The sequence below is a fragment of the Ruditapes philippinarum genome, unplaced genomic scaffold, assembly GCF_026571515.1.
Source record: "Ruditapes philippinarum isolate M1 unplaced genomic scaffold, ASM2657151v2 ctg19672_1_1_1_1, whole genome shotgun sequence".
Lineage (NCBI taxonomy): Eukaryota > Metazoa > Mollusca > Bivalvia > Venerida > Veneridae > Ruditapes > Ruditapes philippinarum.
Window position 1 is genome coordinate 1 of NW_026858518.1, and position 14720 is coordinate 14720.

A 14720-nucleotide genomic window follows, 5' to 3' on the forward strand; every position below is an offset into this window, starting at 1 on the left:
GGTTGCAAATATAAACCCTATCCAAACCATTTAACTACATTCTATACCCAAACAAACTCCTGTACAAAACCTTTCACATGGGAAATGGATCAAATACTGAAAACATTTTTGTTGCTTACATACATTTTGTATTATTTTTCTAATAGTGTGTGTTTGAATTTTCAACTAACAATGTTGTGAATCTTATATATCATTATATAAAGTGATATGATTTATAATATGTTGTTTTTTTTACTAACATGCATTTTGTGAAATTGCTTTGTTCTTTGCATACTTTTTTGAAAGTTATATGTTGGTCAGTGTTTTTTGGAAAAAAAGTTTAAGACTTTTATCTTGTGTTACGAGATGACCTTTTTAAAAAGTGTACAATCTCATCTGAATTGAAAGATAATTACATTATATGAATATTATTTACACTTCATGGGCCTTTAAGCACAAATAATATAAATATTTTTAGCATAATGTTATTAAACCAACTGCCCTTACTTTAAGATTTAACTTTTAACTTAATTTGGTAAAACATTTCTAATTCAGCAGTGTCCCTACTGTCTGCATTTAAACAACTGCAAATTGAATTCCTCTAGCTCTAGTTTATTATATGAACTACTATTATTATGCCCCCATTTCGAAGAAAAGGGGGTATATTGCTTTGCACTTGTCGGTCCGTAGACCAAATGGTTTCCGAGTGATAACTAAAGAACCCTTAGGCCTAGGAACTTCAAACTTGGTATGGTGATTGGTCATGACCAGTAGATGACCTCTATTGATTTTGGGGTCAAGGGGTCAAAGGTCAAGCTCACATTGACCTTGTAAGCAAAAACGGTTTCCGATCAATAACTAAAGAACCTTAAGGCCCAGGAACTTCAAACTTGGTATGGTGATTGGTCATGATCAGTAGATGACCCTATTGATTTTGGGGTCAAGGGGTCAAAGGTCAAGGTCACATTGACCTTGTAAGCAAAAACGGTTTCCGATCAATAACTAAAGAACCTTAAGGCCTAGGAACTTCAAACTTGGTATGGTGATTGGTCATGATCAGTAGATGACCCCTATTGATTTTGGGGTCAAGGGGTCAAAGGTCAAGGTCACATTGGCCTCTTGGGTAAAAACGGTTTCTGACCAATAACAAAAGAACCCTTAGGCCTAGGAACTTCAAACTTGGTATGGTGATTGGTTATGTCCAGCAGATGACCCCTATTGATTTTGGGGTTAAGGGGTCAAAGGTCAAGGTCACATTGACCTTGTAGGTAAAAACGGTTTCCGATCAATAACGAAAGAACCCTTAGGCCTAGGAACTTCAAACTTGATATGGTGATTGGTCATGATCAGTAGATGACCCCTATTGATTTTTGGGTCAAGGGGTCAAAGGTCAAGGTCACATTGACCTCTTAGGTTAAAACGGTTTTCCGATCAATAACTAAAGAACCCTTAGGCCAAGGGACTTCAAACTTGGTATGGTGATTGGTCATGACCAGCAGATGACCCTATTGATATTGGGGTTAAGGGGTCAATGGGCAAGGTCACATTGACCTTGTAGGTAAAAATGCTTTACAATCAATAACTTAAGAACCCTTAGGCTTAGGAACTTCAAACTTGGTATGGTGATTGGTCATGACCAGCAGATGACCTATTGATTTTGGGGTCAAGGGGTCAAAGGTCAAGGTCACATTGACCTTGTAGGTAAAAATGGTTTCCGATCAATTAACTAAAAAACGCTTAGGCCTAGGAACTTCAAACTTTGTATGATGATTGGTCATGACCAGCAGATGACCCCTATTGAGTTTTTGGGTCAAGGGGTCAAAGGTCAAGGTCACATTGACCTTGTAAGTAAAAACGGTTTCAGATCAAAAACTTAAGAATGCTTAGGCCTAGGAACTTCAAACTTGGTATGGTGATTTGTCATGACCAGCAGATTACCCCTATTGATTTTGGGATCAAGGGGTCAAAAGTCAAGGTCACATTGACATTGTAAGTAAAAACGGTTTCTGATCAATAACTAAAGAAACGCTTTGGCCTAGGAACTTCAAACTTGGCATGGTGATTGGTCATGACCAGCAGATGACCCCTATTGATTTTGGGGTCAAAGGTCAAGGTCACATTGACCTTGTATGTTAAAACGGTTTCCGATCAATAACTAAAGAACCCTTAGGCCTTAGGAACTTCAAAACTTGGTATGGTGATTGGTCATGACCAGCAGATGACCTATTGATTTTTGGTCAAGGGTCAAAGGTCAAGGTCACATTGACCTTGTAGGTAAAAAAAAAAAAAAAACGGTTTCCGATCAATTAACTAAAAACGCTTAGGCCTAGGAACTTCAAACTTTGTATGATGATTGGTCGTGACCAGCAGATGACCCCTAATTGAGTTTTGGGTCAAGGGGTCAAAGGTTAAGGTCATGACCAGTAGATACTTGATAACCCTTATTAATTGTTTGATCACTGGGTCAGAAGTCATGCATAATAACCCTTATCACATGACTAATTGGCTGAGATAGGGGGCATACATGTTTTACAAACATATCTTGTTTCAAAATTTTGCTTTGCTATTAAGGACAGGACAAGGTTTTCATCAAAATTAGCACTATTTAGCATTGACTGTCATATCAACTGCTGTTTTTAAACTGTATTGCTTCTAAATAAATATTCATGTGACCTTTATTAACAGGAAAAGGTCAAACAGGAAAAAGGTCAATAATGGTACAGACACCCCAATAAACCAGTGTCCTCTTTATTAAAGTCACAAAAAAACGTAAAGAAAATGAAACAAAAATTTGATAAACAGGACTGTGGTCTTAAAATGAGAATTAAAACATTGTTGAAAAGTGTATTGTCTTAAAAATGAAACAATCTTGAACTTATGTTGTTTTTGTTTTTATTGCATTATATTTTGTTTGCTTTTAGTAAAATTAGATACATGCATTATTTTAAAGAAGGTTATAATGAAAAACAGAAGTGCCTGTTTTTAAAGGTCACACTTTAGCCCTTTATACATGTTTTTTTTCAAAAAACCATAATTGTACGGAGAGACTGCTTTCTTATAAAAGACCATGATGTCATGTCTTATATGGAAGGTCTTATCTCCTTAGTTTTGACAGTTTTTCTACCTGAGGATATACAATTTGTTATAATGGTGTTAAATTTGACAAGTGCAAAATGGTGTTAAATTTGACAAGTGCATATATTAATGAGCATCCTGATCTAAGCATATTGAATAGATTTATGTGTATTAGTTTCTTGATTTGAAATAAAGTTAGCTCCATTGTAATGGCTCATGATAATAATTGTTTTTCTCATGATGAAATTTCTGTGTTTGCTATAAAATGCAGAGGTTAAAAATACTTTTTACAAATTTAATTTCTTAGTTTCAGGAATTAAGAATATGTTGAAATATTTTTTACTAGATATAACTTTAAGGATATGATAAAAATCATGTTTTTTTAGCTTAATGATGGAAATAATGTAAATCTATAAAAGTTGTTTGCTTACCTAATGACTCATAATTTCATAATGTTTTTTATGCTGTTTTTACTTCAAAAATGATAAAAAGAAAGAAACAAAAAATTATAAATCACACAATTTCAGCTTATTTGAAAATGTGGAACAAAATTATGATCACTAGAGATATTTCTGCTACTACTTTTAAAAGTGAAATTATTATGTTGCAGCCTCGTTGGATGTATGTATATTTATGCGGGACAGATCAGGAATACATGTACAGTTAGAGGAAGGTCATCATGCAGAGGCTGATGATCTGTTCGATATTGTACTACAGGATCAGGGTTTACCTGCAGAATGTGAAGATGTGTTCGCCTTGTGGCTTGTTTCTCCATTACTAGGTAAATATTGGTTTTTCTCTTCATTATTAGGTAAATATTGGCTTGTTTCTCCATTATTAGGTAAATATTGGCTTGTTTCTTCATTATTAGGTAAATATTGGATTGTTTTTTCTATAACTTAGTAAATGTTGGCTGTTTCTTGCTTGTTTCTCCATAACTAGGTAAATGTTGGTTTGTTTCTCCATAACTAGGTAAATATTGGCTTGTTTCTCCATAACTAGGTAAATGTTGGATTGTTTCTCCATTACCACATTGTAGGTAAATATTGGCTTGTTTCTCCATTTGCTTGTTTCTCCATTATTAGGTTAATATTGGATTGTTTCTTCATTACTACATTGTAGATAAATATTGGTTTGTTTATTTGGCGAAAATCTGAATATTTTTATCTAGAAAGTGACAAGATTAGTGCACATATTAAACAGATATAAAAAAATAGAAAGCTAAATTAAAGTTACACTTACAAGTTTTGTCTCAAGATGTAATAATTGATAAGTAGCAACAAATGATACACCAACAGTTGAACCTATTGACTTCTATATAAGGAAAAAGAAAATTAATTTATTGTAACAAAGGTTACACAGTTTAAATTTGATCATATTTGTAATGTAAATTGATGCTTAATTTATATTAGAGTTGAGATTAAAGAAGAAACACAAACCATTCTTTATGGTACAACAGTGGGACGAACTCTGCTCAAAATACACAGACGCAAAAGCTGAAGAAATACATGATGGTAAATATGATTATTTCACACTTGTTACCTAAAGAAATTATTGTAAAGTATTGTAGTAAATTTTTGTATATTTGATTTATTAAGTTCTTTGACACCAGTAAAGAGCAAGGCCAGCAGTCTTGACTAGATTTTATACTGATGACCAATAATACTTTTAGCTGTTTGATTACTAAGTACACTGATACTGAATTTCCTTAACCTTTTCCCTTATATAAGCGTGTTTCGACGGCCTTTTGCCCCCCCCCCCCCCTTTTTGAGGCCTCAAACAGTGAAAAAAATGTCCTATTTAGACCCCAAACACTGTTTTTCGTTTGAGAAATGTTGTTAAAAAAAGTGACCATTATTTCGGCGCCGTCCCCCATCCAAATAATACATCAGGGGGTTGCCAGAAGGGGGATGTGCCCCCTTCTGTTTGGGGGGGGGGTTTGAAGGGGGGCAGAGTCCCCCTCATCGCCAAGAAAATTTTGGACTTGTGAGAGGCTTAAAATGACCCCAGGTTGATCATAAGGTAACGTGTAACCAACGCTGAAAAGCTTTTGACTCTATCTCAATCCCTTGAGAAGTTGCAGCACTTTGAAATAAATTTTGATGGAAAAAATCGAGGCAAAAAAGTGATTTTTGGCAATTTTGAGATGTCCCCTCGTTGCCATGGTAACAGGAAATTTAAGACTGAGCATGTCGTTACAAAGGTAATGGCCCAGTCAACATTTGTGCCAAGTTTGATTAGTATTGAAGCATTTTTCATAGTTTCATAGCAGTTTGAACTTGTAAGAGGAGGCTTTTCAGTGGAAATGGCCATTTTTCACAATATGCTCATGGGGGAAAGGGTTAAACTGCTGTAGAAAAAAATCAAATCCTTATTTGGCATTGAATTTATTCAGTGTTTATTCTAGGAGGGGGGATGGGGGGATTCACCCCTATTTTTGAGAATTCACTCCTATTTTTTCAGAGGCAGGGGGAAATTTTACATAGAGAAAGAAGGAAAAGATCAACAAATATGATAAATTCTGACTTTTCGATAAAAATCCCCCCTATTTTTCGAATCCTAGAATAGACCCTGTTTATTGGCAAAATCATAATATCTTTAATACTATAGTTTTACACAAGTACAGTATTTATTTATTGATAATATACAGGATCATTATTTTTCAAGCTGATTATTAAGGTCAGTGTATCAAATCAATAAAGTGTTGTTAATTTTTTATATAACATTTGTGTCGGATATATTTTGATATAATTGTATTAATATTTATTATTATACCCCCGCACAACAAAGTTGTAAGGGGGGAATACTGGAATCAGCTTGTCCGTCCGTCCGGCCGGCCGTCCGGCCGTCCGTCGGTTTTTCCTTGTCCGCCCAATAACTTAAGATTCCTTTGACCCTTAGTCTTCATATTTGGCATGGAGGTTAGTCATGATTAGTAGATGACCCCTATTGATTTTGAGGTCACTAGGTCAAAGGTCAAGGTCACAGGGGCCTTGACTTCAAAAAGCTTGTCCGCCCAATAACTTAAGATTCCTTTGACCTACAGTCATCATATTTGGCATGGAGGTTAGTCATGATTAGTAGATGACCCCTATTGATTTTGAGGTCACTAGGTCAAAGGTCAAGGTCACAGGGGCCTTGACTTCAAAAAGCTTGTCCGCCCAATAACTTAAGATTCCTTTGACCTACAGTCGTCATATTTGGCATGGAGGTTAGTCATGATTAGTAGATGACCCCTATTGATTTTGAGGTCACCAGGTCAAAGGTCAAGGTCACAGGGGCCTTGACTTCAAAAAAGCTTGTCCGCCCAATAACTTAAGATTCCTTTGACCTACAGTCGTCATATTTGGCATGGAGGTGAGTCATGATTAGTAGATGACCCCTATCGATTTTGAGGTCACCAGGTCAAAGGTCAAGGTCACAGGGGCCTTGACTTCAAAAAGCTTGTCCGCCCAATAACTTAAGATTCCTTTGACCTACAGTCGTCATATTTGGCATGGAGGTGAGTCATGATAAGTAGATGACCCCTATTGATTTTGAGGTCACCAGGTCAAAGGTCAAGGTCACAGGGACTTTGACTTCAAAAAGTTTGTCCGCCCAATAACTTAAGATTCCTATGACCCACAGTCTTCATATTTGGAATGGAGGTTAGTCATGATTAGTAGATGACCCCTTTTGATTTTGAGGTCACTGGATCAAAGGTCAAGGTCATAGGGACTTTGACTTCAAAAAGTTTGTCCACCCATTAACTTAAGATTCCTTTGACCCACAGTCTTCATATTTGGCATGGATGTTGAGGTCACTGGGTCAAAGTTCAAGGTCACAGGGACCTTGACAAAAAAAGAGCTTTTTTCTCAATTGCTAAAGAATGTCCTGTCTGCAATGTATTGATTTTGACATTTTCACAATTGAAGCATGTAGAATACATAACTTAGCAATGCACTGGCTTAGTAACCTCAGATTTGGCAGGGAGGTTGTCCTTGCACTCTAAATGGCCACTGTTGATTCTGACAAAGTGGTATGCGGGGGTATTCACGCCAAGATAGTGGCAGTTCTAGTTATAATTATGATATCGATATATCATTGCTCATGATCTTCTCATGTTGTATGTTAACGCCGCCATTGAATGTATGGTGATAAATAGGTAATATGTGTATATGTAAATAAAATAATTGAATTTAATTCATATTTAGAGCAGGGCATGCTCTTTACACAAATTTAGTTGGTTATACATGTAAACCAAGCTAAGTTGTTATAAGCAAATTTAATATTAAAAAAATGCTTAAAAAAGCATTGATTTTATGTATAGCAACATAAATCTAATTGATTACAGGAAGAAAGCAATATGAATTTGTAAAAAATACATACAATTCAAGAAAAAGAGATTTTCATACTCTGTAGCTTTTATATAAGATGTATTATCCATTTGGATACAAAATTGAAATAAATTGCCCCTTTCTCTGGTACTATTAAGATTACTGATTTTAAACCACTTTCTATCCACTTTATGATTGGTTCAAAGAAGAAATATTATTCAATTTCAGATGAACCAGTGTTAATGTTCCAAAGAAATGTTTTCTTCCCGAAAGAACGTGAAGTAAATGTAAGTGAAGGATATTTTAGAATTTATTATCATTTAGATGAATGACCATTTTTAGCTCGACTATTCAATAAGAATAAGTAGAGCTATTGCAGTCACCCGAGCGTCGGCATAACCACTTATGTTAAAGTTTTTGTAATAGTTCAAATATTTTCAAAGTCCATTGACATATGGCTTTGAAACTTTGCACACTTGTTCACCATCATGACCCCAACCTGTAGACAGGAGGAGGTAACTCTATCAAGCATTTTGACAGAATTATGCCCCTTTTTCGACTTAGAATTTACGTTAAAGTTTTTGTAATAGTTCAAATATTTTCAAAGTCCATTGACATATGACTTTGAAACTTTGCACACTTGTTCACTATCATGACCCCAACCTGTAGACAGGAGGAGGTAACTCTATCAAGCATTTTGACAGAATTATGCCCCTTTTTCGACTTAGAATTTACGTTAAAGTTTTTGTAATAGTTCAAATATTTTCAAAGTCCATAGACATATGGCTTTGAAACTTTGCACACTTGTTCACCATCATGACCCCAACCTGTAGACAGGAGGAGGTAACTCTATCAAGCATTTTGACAGAATTATGCCCCTTTTTCAACTTAGAATTTACGTTAAAGTTTTTGTAAGAGTTCAAATATTTTCAAAGTCCATTGACATATGGCTTTGAAACTTTGCACACTTGTTCACCATCATAACCCCAACCTGTAAACAGGAGGAGGTAACTGTATCAAGCATTTTTTTACTATCAAGCACTAAGAATAGTCGAGCGTTGCTGTCCTACCGACAGCTCTTGTTACATATTACAGATATATGTTTGACAAAACTATGTTTAGTCTGGTTTACTTGACCAAATGAAAGGAACAGTTTTCTGAAAGCCTTACCTAAGGATATTAAGGAAAAGGATAGAAAATTTTAGTGCCATTTTGCAAACATACAGAATGATTTTTTGTAAATAATTATAATCTTCGAGTTTTGTATTTTAGATCACATATGAACAAGTACTACGCATTTTATACCATGAGGCCAAGTATAATGTATTAGAAGGCAGGTATATACTCAACTCAGATGAGTACCACACACTGGCTGGTATTCAGGCATTACTCAGCATGGATAAATATAACTCTAGAGATCATATTATAGAAACTTACAGGTATGTGTTATGTGTATCAAAGTATTTACTTGTTTAGTCGGACCATTTGTAAGACAAGAGTCTAAATTGCAATTTTGAAACAAAATTTCAGAAGTCATATGATAGAAACTTGTCATATTTTCTCACTTATAATATATGTAATACTTGCCATTTGTAAGGTTTGGTGAAAATTTTGAAATTTGTCTCCAGTGATTATACATAAGAGAGATTTGTAGATAGCTATCATAGTATTCAGATAATACTGGGTAATTCAGCTTAAAATTTGGATTCTGGATAATATGATACAGATAGGCTTAGGGGCATCTGTGCCTGAGATGTTTAGATTGTTGGCTTCAAACCACTTGCCCCTCACTGCTATGGGTTGGAATCCTGACAGGGACTTTGCATTCTTCCATGTGAGGAAGCTATACAGCTAGCTCCAAAATGTCGGAGGTTCTACTCAGGTGCCCATTCATGCCTGAAATAATGCACGTAAGGGCGCCTGAGATCTTCCTTCACCTGTTAAGCTGGAGAGTCGCTATATGACCTATATTGTGATGGTGTGACATAAATCCCAACCGTTCAAAAAATAAAAAAAATAGGATAGACTTAAAAAACTTAGCCATATACTTTACCTGCTCTTCCTTTTCCCTCACTGCCTTAAAGACATTGAAATCTTTATTGGTCATTGGTTCTATTCACAAGCTCACATTTGAGTACCTGAAAGAAAGCACAAAAGGAGATTCTAGGGCTTTTCCTCCACTAGAATGAGCTGGAAAGTTACCCAATGGTTTATATTGTGTTTGTGACCTGATAACCAACCAAATAATCTGTTTTCTTCCAGAGCAAGCTTGCATCAATTTTATCCTGAGCATGTGTACAGAAAGCCAACAGGTTTTTTTGCAAAGCGTAAAAGTCAAGGTCCGAAAGATGCTGTTGAAGAGAGATGGCTAAATGCTCACCGTCAGATTTCTCAGGAATATGAAAATGAAGATATTGAAAATAAACGCGGGGAATTATACCGCAGATATCTAGAGATTTTGTGGCCTTATCCTTTTTACGGGTAAGGGAGACAACTTTTATCATTATTATAGTGATTCTTAAAATATGAAAATAAACTTATTGAAATTTTCTATGAATATTTTATAATTCATTTCCTTTGAATACTTCATTATTAATATATGCATTGATATATCACATGCTAGTTCATGTTTAGAATTCAAAAGTTTTGAATAAATCCTTTATATATATTATAGATTTTTTTTGACATTCTTTATTTCAAAATGTATATACATGGATGTATTTAGTCAAAAGTTGATATTTGTTGACTAGTTCTTTAATCTAGGATAGAGAAAATAACACTTCATTTAAAAAAAATTAAGCAATGCTTATTTGCAGTTAATGATATAAAATATCAATATTGAAAATAAAGATAAAAAACTGCATTATCTACTGCGAATTCACTTATATTCGTGGGCATGAAATTTCGTGGTTTTATCAAAACGGGCATTTTGGTGGGTTCTTAAATTCGCGGATTTTCATTTTCTTGTTAAAAAAAAAAAAAAAAACCCCAAAAAAAACCCTAATGAAAAGTAATCTTAAAATTAACCGTCGCACATTTTTACTTACCGCGTGATATCACACAGCGCTTGTCAATAATCTAATCCTTGCCTCTAGGCATAACATAAAAAAATCAGTTACTGCCGATAATTGACTGCAATTAACACATCTAGATGACATGATATGCAGCTCCATTGTACACACTGCCCCTGTGATTCGCCGATGTAAACATTGCATAATTTATACGACCCCTGACAAGTTTTAACCAGCGAGATTACAAAGTTTACACCTTGAATCGGTCTTACTATATTTGACAGTAATTACACGCAACATCACATCAACTGTGTAAATTTACATGCATATAAATTAATATGAGTGAATAATACGAGATTGTGTGGATATATTAAGAAGTCGGCAGCGTCTTTGATGTTTACGGAACAGCAGTGATTAAAATTTAAACTGGATCATTTAAATGCGACAAAAGGATGTACAATTCATCCGTTTTAGTGATTGTTTATTATTTTTTGTGTACTTTACTTACGACATTAATATCAAAGATTTCTTTAATTCTATTAACAATTAATGAGATCAAACTGACAATTTATATTAGCGCTAATTATTGCACTGGTTTCCCATTTTTACTCGATTATGTAAAGTAGTCTGGATTACACAAACAAGTAGCCTACAATTAAGCAGTCTCAGTGATGTGTATATACGACCGAAATTCAGGACATATAGTCGACTTTGCTTTCAAGTTTCTTAAATATTGCAAACCTAAACTATTTATAGATTAAATCTGTCACTAACCTGATTATCTGTATACCATCATAACACAATAATCGACGGAAAAGCGGCGACGCATGCATATAATAGAGACATGATTAGAAGTAACTGTTGGGATAAAATTTCGTGGGATCTTAAATTCGTGGATTGACCTACCCACGAAAACCACGAAAATTCGTGTCCCACGAATAATAATGATTTTACAGTATGATCATGTTAAAAGTTTTATCTTATGATAAATTTCAGGGCAGCTTTCTTTGACAGTTTTATAAACAAACCACAGGGTAAATTGGGATTTTTGAAGCGTTCTCACAACATTGAGACATGGACGGCTATCAATACAAATGGTGTATGCTTGATAGATAGGGAAAAAGATGTAAGTTACTAGCTATTACTTAAAACATTGTATCCTGTTTATTCACTTAAAATTTTTTTAGCAAGATAATCTTTGGCCAATTTGGGATCATTCTGTGTCCATCATTTGACATTAGCTAGAAGGGTTTTTTAAGAAATTAGACTATTTAAAGAACATGGAGAGCAATTCAACTCGTGCTGAAGTCTGTGTCTTCATCCATGTAAGCTTTTTATACGCCTGTTTGAAAAACGGGACGTATTATGGGAACGCCCCTGGCGGGCGGGCGGGTGGTCAGGCGGGCGGCGTCCAATTTTGTCCGGAGCACTTCTCCTACATGTATGGAGGGATTTTAATGAAACTTCATAGAAATGTTCACCACTATGAGGAGCAGTGTCGCGCACATGAACCAGGTCTCTAGGTCAAAGGTCAAGGTCACACTTGTCCGGAGCAAAACTTCCACATGTATAGACGGATTTCAATATTACTTGGCACAAATGTTCACCATTGTGAGGCGGAGTGTCGCGCGCAAGATTCAGGTCCTTGTGGCCAAGGTCAAGGTCACACATAGAGGTCAAAGTTCAGATAAAAATATGAAGATGTGTATATGGACCATTTAGTCATCATTTATTGAGGGATTGTAACACAAATGGTCATTATCAAGACTATGGCTGTGATACATATAATTTAGGTCAATATATACAAGGTCAAGGTCACTAAAGATGATGAAATATCCAGATTTTGTCCGGAGCATATCTCCTACACGCATGGAGGGATTTTAATGAAATTTCATAGAAATGTTCACCATTATGAGAAGCCATGTCACGCACATGAACTAGGTCTCTAGGTCAAAGGTCAAGGTCACACTTAGAGCTCATTGAAAAACGCTTGTCCGGAGCAAAACTTCCACATGCATAGAGGGATTTCAATATAACTTGGCACAAATGTTCACCATTGTGAGGCGGAGTGTCGCGCACAAAATTCAGGTCCCTGCAGCCAAGGTCAAGGTCACACATAGAGGTCAAAGTTTAGATAAAAATATGAAGATGTGTATAGGGACGATTCAATCATCATTTATTGAGGGATTGTAACACAAATGGTCATTATCATGACTACGCCTGTGACACATGTACTTTAGGTCAATATATGCAAGGTCAAGGTCACTAAAGATGGTGAAATATCCAGATTTTGTCTGGAGCATATCTCCTACATGTATGGAAGAATTTTTATAATACTTTATGGAAATGTTCACCACCATGATATGTATTGCTCCATGCATGATCCAGGTCTCCAGGTCAAAGATCAAGGTCACACTTAGAGCTCATTGAAAAACGCTTGTCCGGAGCAAAACTTCTACATTCATAGGGGGATTTCAATATAACTTGGCACAAATGTTCACCATTGTGAGGCTGAGTGTCGCACGCAAAATTCAGATCCCTGCGACCAAATTCAAGGTTACACATAGAGGTCAAAGTTCAGATAAAAATTTGAAGATGTGTATAGGGACCATTTAGTCATCATTTATTGATGGATTGTAGCACAAATGGTAACTATCATGTTTACAGGTGTGACACATTTAATTTAGGTTAATATTTGCAAGGTCAAGGTCACTGGAGATGATTAAATATCCAGATGTTGTCCGGAGCATATTTTCTACATGCATGGAGGAATTTTAATGTTACTTTATAGAATTGTTCACCACCATGAGACGTAGTGCCCTGCACATGAACCAAGTCTCTAGGTCAAAGGTGAAGGTCACAGTTAGAGCTCATAGAAAAACGCTTGTCTGGAGCAAAACTTCTACATGCATAGAGGGATTTCAATATAATTTGGCACAAATGTTCATCATTGTGAGGCTGAGTGCCGTGCATAAAATTCAGGTCCCTGCGACCAAGGTCAAGGTCACACATCCTGTGCATATCTTCCCTACTGATTTGTTTTAAGGTTCATTTAACAACTCAGTGCCAAGAATAAAAACTTGCTTGCTAGATAACACTTATCCATAATGCCCCCATCTCCATCTAAAGCTTTCGTAAACGGGCGTATTTTGTGACTATGGCACCCTTGTTGAAACTTAAAATACTAAATTATAATCTTCAGCAGATTTATAAATGGCAAGGGTCCATTTTATCCAATTTGAAAGACGCTGTCCTGTGTTATTTGTTAAGCAAGACAAATTTATTTTCTTTCTCTCCGCGTATAGGAAGTACTGCTGGCGGTACCTTATACAGAGTTATGTTGGGAGTATGGAGAGCCTCAGTTTGATGTTGATGATGACGCTTTCCCTTGTGTCTTTCTACAATTCCTCGTAAATGAGAGTATGCCTGAGGGCGGTGACAGAAAAGTCACCAAAGTTCTGCAAGTGTATTCCAGACAGGTATAGTAAAGACAAACAAGTTTGCAATGTCTTTGATAATTTTGAGATGTAATGAAGTTGACATTGTGAATGTATTTATTTGTTTTACAACAGTTACTGAAAGTTACGGAAAGTAAGTGTTCCCAATATTTATCTTGAGTAAACTTTGTAACCTCTTGTTTAAAAGTCTGGGAAAACGGAGATCCTAAAGAAGCATTAATTACAACACAATTACATGAAAATTGCAGACTCAGTTGGATTGAGTCTGTGCATGAGGGATAATGAAAAAGTGCAACATCCCTCATGGCCCCTAGTGGCTATTGAATTGATTTTTGCTTGTGAATTATAAACATGTATAGAATGCAATACTTCTTTTCTCTCCATTTGCAATGTGAAACAATATATTTATCATGTACAATTCCAGGCAAAAATGATGATAGCTTTAATAGAATCATGTGTTGAACGTAAGAAGTTAGCAAGGCGAGGTATTCCCGCACTTGATGATGTAGATGGTATGACAGGCGAGAATGGTAAGAGATATTCCTAGATTATAATTGTCTAGGTTAGATTGATATAACATAATGTGTGTTATATCATTATTGGTGTTGTTTCATGTTGTAATGGCCTCAGAGGTGATGGTAACTGATTTCAATTTGCCTGCCCCTAACCACTGTGGGGTTCGAACCTGCTAATGCCTGAAATAATGCATATATAAGCGACATAAGATCCTTTTTATCTAGCTTAGCTGGAAAGTCCCCAGATAAATTTCATAGTGTTGGTGAGCCTTAAAAAAAGTAGGAAAAATATTGAAAATATAGGTTATTTGTCTGTTATAATTATTCTTAAATCATGCAAGAGTGATTTTGACATTTTATGTTTGT

General features: G+C 35.6%; 1 protein-coding gene across 1 annotated transcript; it reads left to right on the top strand.

The window, feature by feature from the left end:
• Positions 1–3651: 3651 nt before the first annotated feature.
• On the top strand, positions 3652–14369 carry LOC132753484 (FERM domain-containing protein 8-like; the record flags this gene model as incomplete). The annotated part of the gene is made up of 8 exons (XM_060743966.1): positions 3652–3835; positions 4467–4568; positions 7599–7657; positions 8643–8809; positions 9633–9851; positions 11378–11507; positions 13687–13860; positions 14264–14369. Coding segments are annotated over exons 1-8 (1105 nt in total), but the record flags the coding sequence as incomplete, so codon positions are not given.
• Positions 14370–14720: the final 351 nt, after the last annotated feature.